This window comes from Puma concolor, chromosome B3, assembly GCF_028749965.1.
Source record: "Puma concolor isolate L17-30 chromosome B3, mPumCon1.1.hap2, whole genome shotgun sequence".
Classification (NCBI taxonomy): Eukaryota; Metazoa; Chordata; class Mammalia; order Carnivora; family Felidae; genus Puma; species Puma concolor.
This window is the reverse complement of record NC_141672.1, coordinates 78,009,757-78,028,465: the sequence shown is the minus strand read 5'-3', so window position 1 is coordinate 78,028,465 and position 18,709 is coordinate 78,009,757. Positions and strand designations below refer to the sequence as shown.

Sequence of the window (18,709 nt, the reverse complement as noted above, 5' to 3'; positions counted from 1 at the left end):
CTGACTTCTCTCCAATAATACTTTGTAGTTTTTAGGGCCCTTAAAGGGAGAAATTTGACAAAGGGAAGTGGGATTTTGTCTTCTTTTTTTTAAATTGTTTTTATTTTTTTATTTGTTTTTAATGCTTATTTTTGAAAGAGAGAGAGAGACAGAGACAGAGCACAAGTGGGGAAGGGACAGAGAGAGAGGGAGACAGAATCCAAAGCAGGCTCCAGGCTCTGAGCTGTCCACATAGATCCTGATGCAGGTCTCGAACTCACAAACTGTGACATCATGACCTGAGCCAAAGGCAGATGCTTAACTGACTAAGCCACCCAGGCACCCTGGAAGGAGGATTTTCTTACCACATTGGCCCATTCACAATGTGTACTTTGGAGCTAGTTTATAAATGTGCAATCTTACTTTCCATGTGTTCTGGAAATATTAAGTCAATAATCCTCTCATGATATGATAAACCAGGCTTGTCTTTGTCTCCTTTCAGTTATTTCAGTACCCCCTCAAAGGACCACATGATCTGGAAACAGGGGGCAGACCTACCCCAAATATCCATGGGACCCAGAGCAAGAATACAAATGCAGCCCAAATAACATATGGCTAACAGCTTTAAATCAAGGTAACAAAATTTAAATAAACTTAAATTTTCATACTCAGAGAACAATATTCTCATACTATCATATTTGCTACAAAATCCTCAGACTCCTTGAATTTGTACACCAGAATGGTAGTGTGGAAAGAGCAAGCTTTGGCCCTTAGTCCCCAGCCCACCTCTTCTTCTGGCTCTAAAGCCCAACACAAGAGGTCTCTCATGTATGAATATGGACTCTGAAGCCCAGATTTCCAGGCTCTGTCCCCTACTTTACACACAGTGCCCTCAACCTGAAGGTTCCCATGCCAGTGATATGGTCTGTCCTCAGGGGGATAGACCCAAAGAAGAGGCTCAGGCAGGCCCTGGAAGTAGGCTCAAGGCATTTAAGAAGAGAACTCTGGAGATGATAGCAATTGTGTACAGTCTGAAAAATAGAAATGTTATCAACTTATTAATAAAGAGAATTTTAATATAGATAATGCAACTAATGGAGGATTAATAATGCAAAAGGAAACACACACAAGTCTTGCTTTTCTGAATATAATGCTACCAATCCCAGATATGAACAGGACATTTGAAATGATTTCCCAAGACTCTAAATTTTGCTGGGAAAGAAGAACATTAGAAAAAGGGAGGTTGCATCCAGCTGATATGAAAAGGAAGCCTGGAACTTCATGTCCCTGAAATGTGTCTGGCTAACCCACAACACCACTTAAATATTCTTGTCAACTCACACATTACTCTGTAGCTAACAATGTCCTCCTGTCTGCTCTTCTAGATGTTCACTACAGGCAAAGGACCTCTGTAGAAATGTTGTGGAGTGAAAGAGAAGAGTATGATCCGTACCAGGGATACTAACCCACTCAAACTATCAAGAAATCATCCAAGCTCTTACATGACCACAGGCATTGCAATTTACCTAGTAAATCTTAATATTAGGTGGAATTTCGAATATTCTTTCCTTAGTTATGTTTTTTAGCTAAGTGATTTAAAAAACCCTCTCTACTGCAACTGATCAGGAAATAAGTGGGTACATACAAAAATATTGCTAAAAACCCATAATTAAAGTATTATTTAGTAAATAGAATTAATACCCTTCCATAGACATAAAAAGTTGCAAAGATCCTTATGCCAGAAATAGATAACCTTAAACATAAATGTTTTGTGCATGTTTTTAGTGATCTCCTACCTCTGAAGTTCCTCTCTAGGTAAAACACAAAATATACAATTAGTCCATCTAATTAGGGTAAAGACTTTCTGGAAAGAAAAATATTAGCTTAATCTTAATTATCTAAAATTCCTACTTTCTTACTTGATCATATTTTTTCTGAGTGATCTTATGAAAGTCATTTAATAAATCTGCTTGTTTGTAAAATTGAAGTTGAATAATATTACCTACTCCGCAAAGTACTTTTGAGACTTAGAGGTAATAACTATGAGTACTTTAAACCACAGTTCCTTTCTTCACCCCTCCCCTTACAGGTCAGAGCTCTTAAACATTATGATCAGTTGAAGAGCTAGCTTATCAACTTGCCCCAATGTGATTCCACCCAAAGAGACACTCAAGAGGAATGGCATGCCTCCTCTAGAGAAGCCTCCAGAGCAGGACACTAGGAGTTTCCATCACCTGGCACTTCCTTCCCTTCACACGTAAGCTTCACTAAGAGCATTGCTCACTATGTGAGTTGAATTCAAGTGCATTTCTAAAATTTGGCACAATATAAAACATAGTTCCTGGGTGAACATCAATATGTGGGGTGGTTAGTGCTATTTCAGGTTTTGTTAGAGACAGGATGAAAGGGATTCACACTACTTCAGAAGAGACTCTGATGATATATCAGAAGGAACTTCCTGACACTAGGAGTTGTTACAGCCAGAGGACCAGGACAAAAAAAAAAAGGTGATGGGATACCTTCTTTCATTTGAAGAGAATTTAAAAGTAAAATGAGGGGCCCCTGGTTGGCTCAGTGGGTTAAGTGTCCAACTTGATTTCAGCTCAGGTCATGATCTCATAGTTCCTGAGTTCGAGCCTTGCATCAGGTTCTGTGCTGACAGTGCAGAGCTTGCTTGAGATTCTCTCTCTCTCCCCCTCTCTATCTGCCCCTCCCTTGCTCACACTCACTTTCTCTCTCTCAAAATAAATAAATACATAAATTTAAAAAAAGGATTGTTTAAAAAATAAAATAAAAAATCAAAGTGAAATGACTTAAATAAAGACTAGTTATAGACAAAAGGATAGAAGAGTTGGACTTTCAAGGTGTCCTCTTGAGCCTAGTACTCAATTCCTGGGCCATTACACATTCCTGACTTCCCTATTTAATATTTAACATCTGACAAAGTCACTATGCCTCAATAGCAATCAACAGCAATTATAATGTTTATGCTGGATTTTATACCAAAGTCATCAAATTGGTTTAATGCATGTACTCATGTACAGGATGAGTCAAGAATGTCCCAAGAAAGTTATGTTTTATAAATCACATCTTCCTGTTCATCCTTTAATATGGCAGAAGGATGCCACATGCTTTTTTCTCAGCTTCTTCATGACAGTCTTCATTTCAGCATTTCTGAGTGTGTAGATGAGAGGATTCAACATAGGTGTGATCACTGTGTAAAAGACAGAGAATACCTTATCCACGGAGAAGCTGCAGAAAGGCCTCAGGTAGATGAATACACATGGCACAAAGATCAGGCTGACCACTGTTAGGTGGGAGGCACAGGTAGAGAGTGCCTTGCTGTGGCCCTGACGGAAGCGAGTTCTCACAGTGATGAGGATGATGGCATAAGAGAATAGCAAGACCAAAAAGCAGACGAGAGATAACAGACCACTGTTTGAGACCATCAGCACCTCTACTACATATGTGTCCGTGCACGCTAGCTTGATGACCTGTGGGACATCACAGTAGAAGTTGTCCAGTTCAATGGGACCACAGAAGGGCAGCTGTATGACCAGCGTGACCTGTGTGATAGAATGGATGAAACCCCCACACCAAGAGGCAAAAACCAACTGAAAGCATAGCTGACGATTCATGACTGTCAAGTAGTGCAAAGGATTACATATGGCAACATACCTATCATAGGCCATGACTGTCAGCAGAAACATCTCACTGGCTCCCAGAAAGTGTAGGAAGTAGATCTGGGCCAAGCATCCTGAAAAAGAGATGATCTTGTCTTGCTGTAGGAAATCTCCTAACATCTTGGGCACGGTAACACAGCTCAGGCATAGGTCAATGAAGGACAGATGGCCCAAAAAATAGTACATAGGAGATTGGAGCAGGTGAGCATCAGCTCGCACTGTTACAATTATCAAGAGGTTTCCCAAAACAACAGTCATGTAAAAAAACAAAAATATTAAGAAGAGAAATAGCTGTAGCTCCCAAGAGGATGATAGGCCCAGAAGAACAAATTCTGTCACTTTAGAATCATTTCTTTTTTTCATCAAGTCAAGAATACCAAGTGACCTAGAGAAAGAAGAATTAAGTTGGAAGAAGAAAGATTTAACTTAGACAAAAATTTATATATATATATATATACATATATATATATATATATATATATATATATATATATATATATATATATATAAGATTTGGGGTCTGGTGTTTATGGAATCATATTCCAAGATGAAAAACCTTTTTAAAAAAATTTTTTTAACATTTATTCATTCTTGAAAGACACAGCATGAGTGTGGGAGACACAAAGTGAGAGAAGGAGACACAGAATCTGAAGTAGGTTCCAGACTCTGAGCTCAGCACAGAGCCCAATGCGGGGCTCAAACTCATGCACAGTGAGATCATGACCCAAGCCACAGTTGGACGCTTAACCAACTGAGCCACCCAGGCGACCCCAACATGAAAAATCTTAAGCAATTTCTGTGAGGTAGGAAATATATATTCCTGTATAAAAAGAACAAGAAATATATTCCTGTATAAATAGAACATTGCATTCGTTCCAACCCTTCATTCCTATAATGCTTTTAAGTTACATTTACAACAAACTAGGGAGGGAGAAAATTACCTGGGCATGAGGTGATGAGAACATGAAAATCATTCCATTTTTGTAAGAGACAAAACTATAGCCTTTAATGGCAAGAGTTCTGGAATGAAGTCTAGATCCAATGCCCAACTCAACCACTCACCAATTCAGTGACCTCAGGCAGGGTATCAAACCCAAGTTTCATTCTTTGTTTATTCAATCTAATATAGGCATAATAATATCTTCCAAGGTTGTTTTGAGAATCAAATATAATCTATGAATAAAATGCACTTAAATAAAAAATTACTTAACTCCCTAAAGTGGGGCAGTATTTCTTATTAATCTCTATACTTACACCACAATGCTTACTGTGTAATAATTTATCAAATTGAAGGAATAATGCTTTGTACTATAAATTACTATACTGTACAAAGTTAGTAACTATTATAAATGCACATGTTAAGAAACAAATTATTTAGGGAGGATTGAAAAGAAGCTCATGGCACTGGGTGTTGTATGGAAACCAATTTGACAATAAATTTCATATATAAATAAAAAAAAAGAAAAGAAGCTCATGTTCTTTGTTTTTATTTATTATCATAGGTGATGGAGGTTGGAAAATTTGTAGACACTGGGTAACAGGAAATTAAATCTTTGTCTTTAAAGTTTAAGGAATCATCTAACTTAAGATGAGTAGGATAGTGGCTAGAACACACTAATCACCAAAAGCAGAGACCAAGGGCAATGATCCTTATCATTGAGACAGTTACAAAAGAGGCTCATTATGACCCATTTCATAGGAAAGGATAATGAGGGAAGTCAGAATTATGCTGCTTTTGGACTTTTCAACAACCATAGGTACACTTAAAAGAAATAAAGTTTACACTACGATATTGTTTTATCCATTTTCTCCTTCTCTACATTTACATTCACTTGCAATATTGGGTGAGAATATCTCAGATTACAAATAAAAAAATCAGGGAACATTGGTACATTCTTTCCATTGAAGTGGTTAAGAATTAGCAGATGTTTCTCTGTCTAGATTAGATTTTCAATCTAGAACTAGCTCTTGGTAAAATATTAAGTGAGACAAAATTTGTATTTTTCTGTCTTCAGTCTCAGTTATGCATTCCAGGTTGTACTTGGTTCTCTCAAATAAGTCAGGTAAAGTTATCTGATAATTATTCAGATAATCCAAAAATAAGAATTCTTAATACCAAGAAATTTTGCTTTACATATTGTTTCAAGATAAGCAAGTGAGAGAGAGATTTGGGGCCAAAGGAACTTTTGGATGTCTTGATCATACCACATATGTGAACATCCTCTTCACCTGCCTATATCAGGTGCCCAGGTGCATCTAATTCTACAATCTGATAAATAATGGAGGAAATAATCTCACTCTGTAGATGCATTTTGGAAAACAAAACAAAGCAAAAAAGACAGGAAACCATTTTCTGTCATATGTACAGCCCTACTTGAACTCTAATAGAATGGAAGTTTCCCAATCCTCTTTGGATATACCAAAGATTGTGAATTTCCATATGGAAATGGCAATCTGGTGTTCTTTCCAATTATCTAAAATATTTAATTAGACGAGGTCAAGTTTTCATTGAAATTCTGCATCTAATTTCAAACCTCATCTTTGGAAAACTAGAAAGAGCCTGAGAAAGAACAACCAAAATTATTTTTTAAAAATTCAAAAGAGGTTTCTGAAAACAAGGAAGAAAAAAACAAGTGGAAAAGCAGAATCCAAAGCATTCTTATAATTTATGGCTGAGTAATAATGTGATTATTTCCTAATGTGAAAACAATATGCAAAGGGTAGTCACTTGTATTACACACTTATTATTTCCATAGGACAGATATAAAGATAAGCTTGTACTAAAACAGACAAAATTAAACCAATCAGAAGAGTAGATTAAGAGTATGTAAAAAATGTTAAAACCTAATTACTCCAAAACATTGTTAAGTCTTAGTCTATGATCTAACTTTTTAAAGTAATATTTAATATTCAGGGACTTCAGTACAATAAATATTTTCAGATCATCCCTAGGACATTAGCATAAAAGGACTTCACTAATAGTGATGTTGAAATCATTACATATCATGAGACATATACAGACAACTCTATATTTGAGTTTTAATTGAGGTATGGGCTAGATTCTGGTTATTCTTAAATTTCTTACTAACTGAAGAAATTTTCTGCCTTCAGATAATATGAAAACACAATGCCAACCAATATAGAAAGTTCATTTGCGGTATTAACTGCCATGTTTGGAAGAAATATTTCCAGTTTCTGTATTTCTGAAGTCTCTGCTCACAGTAAGAAATCCAGCCTGTGAGTATTCTGTGAAGGACAAAACCAGCACTATCTCTAGGCATGAGGGACTGTCCATCACCTAAAAATACCTTCCACCACAACATTTTCCTAGGCTGACCCCCTGCTGGGATCTGGGAAGCAACATTCACCCTATCAAGTGTTTCATGCTTCACATTCAAAGAATAAACTAAGAATTCGTGAAAGTCAATAAAAATGTTTTTAAGTTGGCAAAAAGAGACAAAGGAATTGAGGAGAATGCTTAATGAGAAGTGAAAGCCTTTATGGAAGTACCCAAAGCAGCACGGAGGAAAGAAAACAAAACCAAACTCTTTAAACAATCAAGGGCTATTTGTGGACAGTTAAGCAACTACTCTAGTTTTTCTACGCAAGGAACTAGAGAGGTCTACACAGAAAATACTTAAAAAAAGGAATAAAATTTTCCTTGTGGGAGTGGTTGTGGTTTTTTCAAACAATGTATTTTGCTATTTTGTCTATTTTTGCCTGTGTTGAGCTAAAAGTATTCTCAGAAGAAGAAATTTGACCACAACAATGACAGAAAGAGATTTACCAGTTGAGACTTAAATGCTATGTGAATTTCTTTTGGGGGCATTTGATGTATTTTCTAATTTCTCCTGTAACACCAGGAAATGTACACCATTCATTGAAGATGATACCTATGATGGTATCTCCAACTGAGAAGGAAGGTATAATCCTTCTGCTCTAATCTTTCTGCTCTAATCTTTGTTTGAAATATTGCATCTTAAATTTCATTTGGGAGAAATTAAGAATTTAGCAAAAAGCAACTGAAATAAATAAATGGAAAATAGGATCTAAGAGGAACTACTGTAGAATTAGGTAATCCTAAGACAATACTGCCATGGGTCCAGTGCTTTTGTTATATTAAGCTGATCCTATTTTATCCAAACCTTGTTTTTACCTTCCAAGACATCACCAGTCCTAGAATTCCCTGATGCTATGAGAATTTCATTGCTCTGTGAATGCATCTAAGGGTATAAACCTAGAACAAACTCAAATGATTTCTTAAGTTTAAAAACAATGAATGTCAGAGAAGTATAAATATGGTTTCAGAGATAGAAAGAGGAGCAAATGGGGTGAGTGGAGCTTTAAAAAAACACATTTTAGAAACTTACATGATTACATGTCAGGAGCTATGTGGATTTGAGGAAGGAATGTGTTACCCTGCTATTCCTCCCACCAATCTCTTCATACTTTCAGACCAGCAAAATTATAAATTCTCAGATGATCATCATAGTTGCCTGAGTCTGTGCCCTAACTGCTTTCTTATAAGTCAAGCTCTAGTTGAGGCCTGGCTGTACAATTGGAAAGACCTCTTGTCCCCAGGGCTCTGGATGTGTCTGAGGCTTTTATGGTTCTTATGCTATTGCTCAGCCTAATGAGCCTTAGGATTCTCTAGGCTGCTGTTGTCTGAATCTCAGTTCTTGCTAAAAAGCTGAGCTTAGACCCCACAGACTCCAAAACAGTCAGACCTTATTGCATAACACAGCCCACCCCTTTTACTTACTTTGGATTGATTAATTTGGCACTGGTTATGCTACCAATTTCCATGTGTCAATCTATACCTGAGTAAAATGATTCTCACTGCTTTCTATATGAAACATGGTCCTGAAGTAGGCAAGGCTGAATGATAAATACCAAGTTAACACTGCAAGCTATAGAAGCAGAAACACTTCCCTCAAGGTGTTACAGAGCCTTCATTACAATACCCGAATCTCTTGATGATGCTTCAAGCAACTTATCTAATTGGTGCCTATGTATGGATCTTATACAGAAAACACAGCTGCTGTGATTAGTAATTGAATATTTTTTATAAATTGTTGCTGTCAAATATAATTTTTTAAATGTTATAAACAAAATTCTCAAAAAGGTGCTTAAAACATGTCAAAAATTATATTTAACTCTTAATGAAGAAGAGCAGGATAATGAAGCCAGTTCAAAAGATAATATAAAAATGTGGCTTCAACTCTGGAAAACAGTGTGGAGGTTCTTTAAAAAATTAAAAATAGACCTACCCTATGACCCAGCAGTAGCATTGCTAGGAATTTACCCAAGGGATACAGGAGTACTGATGCATAGGGCCACTTGTACCCCAATGTTTATAGCAGCACTCTCAACAATAGCCAAATTATGGAAAGAGCCTAAATGTCCATCAACTGATGAATGGATAAAGAAATTGTGGTTTATAGACACAATGGAGTACTACATGGCAATGAGAAAGAATGAAATACGGCCCTTTGTAGCAACGTGGATGGAACTGGAGAGTGTGATGCTAAGTGAAATAAGCCATACAGAGAAAGACAGATACCATATGTTTTCACTCTTATGTGGATCCTGAGAAACTTAACAGAAACCCATGGGGGAGGGGAAGGGAAAAAAAAAAGAGGTTAGAGTGGGAGAGAGCCAAAGCATATGAGACTGTTAAAAACTGAGAACAAACTGAGGGTTGATGGGGGGTGGGAGGGAGGGGAGGATGGGTGATGGGTATTGAGGAGGACACCTTTTGGGATGAGCACTGGGTGTTGTATGGAATACAATTTGACAATAAATTTCAAAAAAAATGAAAAATAAAAAATAAAAATGTGGCTTCATATAGAGTATTAAAAAAAACATTGAAATAAAATTTCTAAGTTATATGTAAACTGGTTAATGTCCTAATGGGCAACACAATCTTAACCTTTGGGATTACCTTTTCTACCACACTAAAAAGAAAATTAACACAATTTAGCAGTTTTCCATTACATCTCTCTTCTTAGCATCCAGAACTATGAGAAATAAATTTGTTTATATGTCACCCAGTCTATTTTTGTTATAGCATCCCAAAAGAACTAAGACAGTAACTAACTTCTATTTCCTCACTAGCACAAACAGAAGAGTTGATATTTGAGAATATCTTTCACACACAAGCATCTCAGCAGATCACCATATTGCATACATTTCATAAATGCCTATAATCCCATGCATCTCTGTTTATATTTCTTAAATAGGAAGCAAATTAAAATTGGGCCTCACAATCAATATTTTTGTGTTCTATCTTATTAAGAGTTGTCTAGGTATCCAAAGATTTTTCATCAATTATCAAGTTAGTGTTAGTCCAAGGCCTTAAAGTTAATAAAGGATATTGGAAATTATATATAAGATGACATTACAGAACAACACAATTACTATTTATAAACTATTTATTAGAAAACATTCAATTTGGTTGAACACATAATTTTACATTTTTAATAATGCTAGATATGTGAAATTAATGCTAGCTCATCTGATCAGTAAAACCAGTAGATGAAGTTTATTAAATTCATATTAACCAATTTTCCTATGTGAAAACAAAGTGGTCTTACAAAAAATAAAATGTAAATTTGTGTTATATTCTAATCTATTATAAAATGATGAAGAAAAACTTATAGTTCCTTCTAAACCAAACTAACCAGCCCTTTTGATTTGTCCAAGGAATTATTCTGAATACCTGAACTTGGATTCTTACATATAAACGCTTCTGAGCTACCAGTTTCTGTTAGAAGGTGTTCATTTTTTTCTTAAAAGGCTAGCACATTTAAATTGTTAGAAATTCAATTTATTTCTTTCCCTTATTTAAAATTTGTGAAAGAACTTATTCTCCATAACCAACTAGAATTAGAGCACCATTAAACTGAAGAAGCTCTACAATATAATATATAGATTTCTTCTAGGAACAAGAACATATTTAGCACTCATACAAGAAGGATAAAATATTTCATCATTTACATACACAAAGAGAACTTTCAGCTGCAGTTAACAAATCCAACCATAGGTTAAAAAAAATATGAACACAGATAACATGTAAAAATTCCTATAGAAAAACAAGAACATGTATTTTCATTCAACAATTATTTATAATGCTACAAATACATGCCAGGCACTATGCTAATGACTGAGTTCATAATTATTTTGAACAGAAGCGACACTGTCCCTCACAGAGTAAACATTCTAGTATGAAAGACAGACAAGGTATAAAATAATTGCAGATTTTGATAACTGCTATGAATGAAAAAAACAGGGTAATGTAATAGAGAGCAAGTGAGAGGCACCAACGTTAGAGAGCATGGTGACTAAAATACAGTGAACAAGGGGGAATATGAGATGAGTTTCAATAGGTAGCCAGAGTCCTATAGGTCATGGTGAGGAGTTTGGACTTTATTCTAAAAAGAGTGGAAAGAATTTGAAGTAATTTTTTAAAAGTAACTGAAATTATTTCATAAATTTTTTTTATAGTATCACTCTAGAAGGATCAGATAGAGGAAAATGGGAAAGCAGGTAACTGGCTGCCTTCCAGAAAAGAACTAATAATAGTTACACTAGGATACTGGCAAAGGAAATAGGCATAAATGGAAAGATTTGATATTTTTAAGAGATCAGACATTTTTAAGCATGGAGTAATGTAAAAGCAGTAGAAACAAAGAGAAATGGACAAATTATGATTTTTTTAGAAGTAGAAATGACAAGAGTTGCCTTAATTACTAATAATAGAAACCTAAATTGTTTAGACTTACTACCAACAGAAAAAAAATGATAAAATGCATCAAAAAACAAGATAGAAGGGAACAACAACACTGGATTCTTTGGGTGATTCAGAACCCAGAGAAATAAACAAAACAGTGGAGCACGAAACCTTCATTTTCCCTGACAGGATTGTGTCAGGGCAAATGAGGGATTCATTTCAGAAGCTTTGCAAAAAGAAGTTAAGGCCCAGGGTCTTCCCTACGTGGGGAGCCTTATAATAAACACTCTTCATCTTAAGCATACAAAGGGGGACACAAAGAGTTATATCTTTAGGATAAGTGGAAAACAGAACGACTGGGTATTTACCCAAGGAAAACAAAGACATTAATTCAAAAAGACATGTGCCATATTTATTTCAGCATTATTTACAGTAGCCCAGGTATGGAAGCAATCTAAGTGTCCATGAGTAGACAAATGGATAAGGAAGATGTGGCAGATAGAGATGATAGATAGATAGATAGATAGATAGATAGATAGATAGATAGATGATATAGGTATACACACACACACACACACAATGGAATATTTCTCAGTCACAAAAAAAGGACTTGTTGTTGCCATTTGCAACAACATGGATGGACCTAGAGAACATTATGCTAATAAAATAAGTTGGACTGAGAAAGACAAATATCACGTTTTCATTTATATGTGGAACCTAAAGTACAAAACAAATGAATAAACAAAAAATCATATCTATAAATACAGAGAACAAACTGATGATTGAAAGAGGGGAGGAGGATGGGAAAATGGGCAAAATGGGTAAAGGAGATTGGGAGTTGCAGGCTTCCAATTATGGAGTGAATAAGTCACAGAACTAGAAGGCAGGAACTAGAGTCTATTTTTCTTCACATTCCTTTACAGCTATTATTTTTGTCTTTAGTTTCCATTGTTTATAATTTGTAGAGTGTGAATTTTTAATTTTCAGTGTTCGAATGTATTGGACTTACTCTTTGAAGTTTTAGTTTTTTATGCTTGACCAAATCTAAAAAATTATTCAGATATGATCTCTTTAAATATTGTTTCTGACTTTTCCTTTCTTCAGGATTACTAATTAAACTGTTAGACTTCCATATTTAACCTCTCTTCCATTTTTCTCTCTTTTTTGTCTATTCAAAATGCATTAATGTAGAAAGTTTTCTGATGTAGTCTCTAGTTAATTTATTTTCTTATTTGCTGTCCCATCCACTATTAAACCTGTCCATAAATTTTTAATTTTCATTATATTTTCATTTTTATTTCTGGATGGTTATCTTTTCTCAAAAAAAATATATATCCCAATATCCATTAATCAGCATGTTTATACATCTGCCTGGTGTCATTGGATGTGGATGTTACACAATAGAGAAGTTGAAATCAATTGCCATGATGGAAGAAATCTGTTAGGGATGGGAGGGATGGATGTTAAAAAAACGATGCTGACCTTTAACTTTTATGGAGAAGAAATGCCTGCCAACTGCTAACTCAGTGGTGGGGATGTGTCAGCAAAAAGTGAATCTAAATACCACAGAAAACAAATCTACATGCCAAATGTTACTGTTCACTAAGGCAGAAGAAAATTCCAGTGAATTTCCAATATCCTTGCAAACTTGATGCTAATAAAAGTATCTCCATCACAGTGGGCAATTCCCCACCATGATGTACACAAATTTTGGAAAAAATTTCTTCATTACAAAATGGACATATTTTCATTTGGATTGGTACAAAAGATAATAGTTGACAACCTGTGGTATGTCTACCACAGATGACATTAAGATGGAAAGAACTGATCCTAGACAAAATTATTAAGTGGGCAACTATATCTTGGTTCCTGTTCACTCTACGTTTTGTAATTCTTCCCAATCACCATATACATATTGTGGTTCTAACTCACACTGACTCTTGATGCTCAAAGATCCCCGCATTGCACTATAATGACCTATTTTTTATATAAATATAAATATATAAATATAAATAAAACCTATGTTTTATTCTTCAAATTTTTTTTTGCTCAAATGCCAAATACAAGTGGGAATTTGATTATTCTTTGTTACTATGCCTGATTCCAGAAATTCCCTAAAAAGTCAGTCAGATGGTGAGATCTTAAAGAAATGTGCAGGAAACATATTAGAGGAAATATTTTTATAATATGATTATATGGGCCCCTTATACTCAACAAAAAAAGGATAATTCTTTCAACGTTTATTTATTTTTGGGACAGAGAGAGACAGAGCATGAACGGGGGAGGAGCAGAGAGAGAGGGAGACACAGAATCGGAAACAGGCTCCAGGCTCTGAGCCATCAGCCCAGAGCCTGACGCGGGGCTCGAACTCACGGACCGCGAGATCGTGACCTGGCTGAAGTCGGACGCTTAACCGACTGCGCCACCCAGGCGCCCCCAAAAAAGGATAATTCTTAAAAAAAAAAAAAAAAGTACATGCACACACAAAAGCTTATAAGAGGGATACCTGGATGGCTCAGTCACTTGAGCATCCAAGTCTTGATTTCTGCTCAGGTCATGATCTCAGGTTCCTGGGATCGAGACCTATGCCAGGCTCTGCACTGACAGATTCTCTCTCCCCTCTCTCTATCCCTCTCCTGCTCATGTACTCTCTTTCTCTCTATCCCTCTCTCTCAAAATAAATAGACTTAAAAAAACAAAAGCTTAGAAGAATGTTAAGAGAATCTTGAGAGAGCTCATCATGCTATGACACTACAAAGCTAATACAATAAGACATTAATTCTGAAGAAAACCAAAAATGTAAAATGTACCATAATGGATTTACTTCCTGCACTAGAAACAAATATTTCAGTCTTTAAGTTGTTCATTTTTTTTTTCCTCATAAGCCAGAAATTTTTTTTTCTACATCTCTCTGGGGATTGACAATAGGGCTGCCTCCTTTCCCTAGAGGAACCTTGGTTTTACAAAATAAAGGACAATTCATAATTAGCTTTGAGTTCAGGAGACATAGCCACATATTCATCTTACACAACTATTTATTTTTCCTAGTTCTTCTACCAAAGACACCTAATCACAGAAGTAAAGGCAGATGCTGGCCTGAGAGACTAGCCTACCCAAAGGACTACCAAAGGACTATTGAGGTGAGAAGTCACTTTTTAAAATACACAAGGGGCCAATCTCTGGAAATACAGACTAGGAATATATAGAGAATAGGGTCCTCTCCAGAACTCTATTTCTATATTAAATGTTTTATGTAGGTGTTACTTGAATCCTTTCGTCAAAATTAAAAACTGGAAACAATTTCCAATATCTTTCCCACATCATCTTCCAGGCATCTCCCCTGATGAGACTCTGGCAACCACTGCACAGTTAATTGAACAAAAGAGAGTTTGTTTTTCAGTGAAGGTCTTGGAATCCACACTTTTGAGACTAAAATTGAGACTGAGAAGAAAGGACATAGCTACCAGTATGCAGAAATTGCATCATGCTCCTACCTTTTTTTTCCCCCTAGAGAAATAATCCTAATTTTTGTTATTGTTCTTAGTATCTTTGATGAAAGATCTGAAGGACAAAATCCAAATAGCTTTAATTCCTGGCAAAGTCGTGGTGTTTGCCACTAACTGAGGTAAGTACAGATGAATCAGCTTTCTAAAACATTAATTTTTCTAGATTTTTCACAACTCCAAGATAGGTTCTTTTGAAAACAAGAGTCAGTTATGACAAGAACTCATAGAAGATAATGTTAAACAGGACTGAAAGCATTGTTTCCCTGATTCCATTTTAGGAGCTGTATGTACACATCACTCCAGGGTTCCAAAGAGACATAGCACTGAAGACAAAGTCACAATACAAATACCATTCACTAGGAAGTCTTAGCAGGTTATGAAATTAGGAAAAGCAAATCATTTTTGAGATGTTTCATAAATGCATTTAAAACTAATGTTGGCTCTTCATGTCGTGTGTATATATATGTAAACACACACATACATATTTAACTCATGAGTAGCCACAGCTGGGAAAATCACAGTAATGGTTTTATCTGGTAAAAATAGATCGTATGATATATCACTGCAAGCTGAGAGAAGCAGACCCAGGCAGAAAACCTGTCCAAACCAAGATAATGGCATGGAGAAATTAAAAGTCCTGCAGGATATGTCAGACATAAACATACTTAATACCAACACCAGAAGACTCCTTGGGAAGAGCGAAGTATTTCTTTACCTTAAGTGAAGAAACCAAATCAAACTATTTCAGGTCTTTCCTCTTCCCTGAGTTGCTATACATTTTCTTCATTAAGTTGGCCACAGAAACCAGATCATTAAATGTTTGGGGAAATAATCAACTCAATCTAGATCAGAACACAAACTCCTATTTCTTCTTAAATACTAAGTCAATCTGTCTCACTGGCTGCTTCCTCCAGTTATATTTCTTCTTGGGCTTCATGGAGTACTTTTCTTCTAATAATACTTTTACAGAAATATGAATTGAAGTACTGTCTGAAGTGGGCCACAAGAGCAGAGAAAAGCAGAGTTTCTCAAAGAAAATCTTCTGGGTCCATAGTGCTGCTTCACTGAGTAATTTAGTCTTGAGGGAAAGAAATGTATCAGGGCTACATCTACCCACCCTAGGACCTTGGTCATGTAGCTGTATTTGATAACTAGAGTATTCAGATGGCACAGACATCGAGAAGTCCTAGGAAAGGAATTTGGGCAGCTCCTTGTTATGGTTCCCAGGTATCTTCTCAGTACTTTCATAGGTCATATTTACAACCTTTCCCTTTTCTCTGTGGACAACTGAAAGGAATAGATTTCAATAGGACCCAAAGGAACCAGTGCATATACATTTTTAGTGTAGTCTGGGTCCACTTCAGGATCTCAAATAGGATGACTAACCATCCATCCTGCTTCCCTGGACCTAATGGGTTTCCTGAATCACAAGGCCGTCAATGCTAAAATTGGGACAGTTCCAGACAAACAGGTACATTTGGGTACTCTAATCACATACCATATTGGTCTACTGCCTCCTCTTTGTAGTATGCTCTTACTCTCATCTGCCGCTACAATTTCCCTCCCAGCTTCAAGGTCTAATGGAATGGTTCTTTCCCTACATACATGAAATGATTAAGGGCTTCTAGATAGAAATCTGAATTAAGATTCAACTGAAGGTATAATGATTTACTCATTTAACAATTACATAGTACATATGGCCTAAAATATAATGTATTAGATACAGGAAAAGAATCAAAGATGATTAACAGTTGGTCTCTATTCTCAGAGGTTGATAGTCTAGTAGGTAAGCTAAAACATGTAAAGAAATATCCATGATACAAAGTATAAGGTGTAAATTATTTAGTGCAGAAAACTACCAAAGATTTTAGAATGTTACTTCTCATTCATTCTAGCTTAAAAAAATAATGAGTCATTTGTTTAATGTTGATTCAGCAAATATGTGGGCATGGCTATAGAGGCTGCACTGCACTAGGCATTGATAATACAGAAATGAAAAACATAACTTCTGTCTCATAAAGCTTATACACTGAAGAGATAGAAAAGCAAAAAGATAGAAAGAAAGAAGGAAGGAGCAAAAGACACCTTAGGTAGGGAGAACAGCATGTCATTTGGTGGAAATGCAACTATTCTTACTGGACATTGAGCTCAAAGGTGCACAGGGAAAGAGATGAGGTTAAATAAGTAGATAAAGATCAGATCATGAAGGACATTGTATGTTATGCTCAGTTGTTAGGATTTGGTCTCATGGTGATGTCTCATTGCTGCACAGATTACATCCTAAATGAACATCTCTGGATCAGGATCCTCTTCTGAGTCAGTGAGAGAATTCATCCTTCTGGGTTTTCCCTGCAGCAGGGAGATTCAGGTCATCCTGTTTATGTTCTTCTCCATCATCTACCTCCTGACTCTCATGGGAAATGGAGCCATTATCTGTGCTGTTTTTTGGGATCAACATCTCCACACCCCCATGTACATCCTGCTTGGGAATTTTGCATTCCTGGAGATCTGGTATGTCAATTCCACTGTTCCAAACACACTGATCGACTTCCTCTCAGAGACCAAGACCATCTCTTTCACTGGATGCTTCCTTCAATTATATTTTTTCTTTTCCATGGGTTCCACTGAGTGCTTCTTTCTCTCAGCAATGGCCTTTGATCGCTATTTTGCCATCTGTCATCCTCTGCATTATGCCACAGTTATGACCAGACAACAGTCTTTCAACCTAGCAATTTCCTGTTGGGTATGTGGCTTTCTCTGGTATCTGGTACCTGTTATTCTCATCTCCCAACTGCCTTTCTGTGGTCCTAATGCAATTGACCACTTTGTATGTGACTCAGGCCCACTGCTGACCCTTTCATGTGCTCCTGCCCCCGTGTCCAAGCTCATCAGCTATACCCTAAGCTCCCTCATCATCCTCCTTAGCTTTTTCTTCATCCTCATCTCCTATGCCCTGGTTCTACTTGCTGTGCTTCAGTTGCCCTCAGCATCCAGTCAGCATAAGGCCTTTTCAACATGTGGATCCCATTTGTCCGTGGTGCTGTTATTCTATGGGACGATTATGGTGATGCATGTGAGCCCTGGATCCAGCCATTCTACCCTGATGCCAAAGATCATGACCTTGTTCTATGCAATGGTGACTCCACTCTTCAACCCTTTGATTTATAGTCTTAGGAATAAGGAAATGAAAAATGCTCTCTGGAAAGTTCTGGAAAAGTTTAAAATGTCTTTAAAAGTCTTTGACAGCAGACCCAGCAGAAGTGTGAAATAATCTAGTTTAGTAAGATATGGGTGAAATGGCCACCCTTTTACTTTCATTCACTTGAGCAGTCATTCATTGGACATATAGTCACTGAAAGCCTCCTCCATATTAGACACTTTGCTTGGCACTGGATTATAAAGATAATTAGGAAGATAATTCAGACCGAGTCTCTTCCATCAAATAACAATCTGGTAGGGGAGACAGACAAGTAAGAAGATAATCACCATAAAATGCAATAAATGTTCTTATCAATATACATACAATTTGTCACAGAAACACAAAGAAAGAAACATTTAATTTTGCCTGGGTTTTGTGGTGGTAGAAATTAGTGTTAAGGAAAACTTCAGTCAAAGCAATACGAGACATTTGTGTCTGTGGTGGGAATAGGGAAAGCCTTATGTTTCTGTTCAACTTCTAGCCATCTAGCAGATGATCAACATCAATTACATTGTGATGTCTTTGAAAGGATATGGGACTTTAAATCAGAAGGTCTGGATAGGAACTCATTCTTCCATCAATCAACTATATGAATTTGGCAAGTCACTTA

The 18,709-nt window shown here is 36.3% G+C and overlaps 2 protein-coding genes across 2 annotated transcripts; one reads left to right on the top strand and one right to left on the bottom strand.

Moving 5' to 3' along the window:
* Positions 1 to 3,077: 3,077 nt before the first annotated feature.
* On the bottom strand, positions 3,078 to 4,025 carry OR4Q3 (olfactory receptor family 4 subfamily Q member 3). The gene has a single exon (XM_025919267.2). The coding sequence runs from the start codon at positions 4,023 to 4,025 to the stop codon at positions 3,078 to 3,080; it is 948 nt and encodes a 315-aa protein (XP_025775052.2).
* A 12,747-nt stretch (positions 4,026 to 16,772) lies between these two features.
* On the top strand, positions 16,773 to 18,171 carry LOC112855134 (olfactory receptor 11H2-like). The gene is made up of 2 exons (XM_025918681.2): positions 16,773 to 16,792; positions 17,154 to 18,171. Exon 2 carries the CDS (start codon positions 17,185 to 17,187, stop codon positions 18,169 to 18,171), a length of 987 nt encoding a protein of 328 aa, XP_025774466.2. The 5' UTR covers positions 16,773 to 16,792; positions 17,154 to 17,184.
* The last annotated feature ends 538 nt before the right edge of the window (positions 18,172 to 18,709 follow it).

What these genes read in the sequence shown, in the direction of transcription:
- OR4Q3 (XM_025919267.2), bottom strand. Translation starts at nt 4,025, where the DNA reads ATGAAAAAAAGAAATGATTCTAAAGTGACAGAATTTGTTCTTCTGGGC.
- LOC112855134 (XM_025918681.2), top strand. Translation starts at nt 17,185, where the DNA reads ATGAACATCTCTGGATCAGGATCCTCTTCTGAGTCAGTGAGAGAATTC.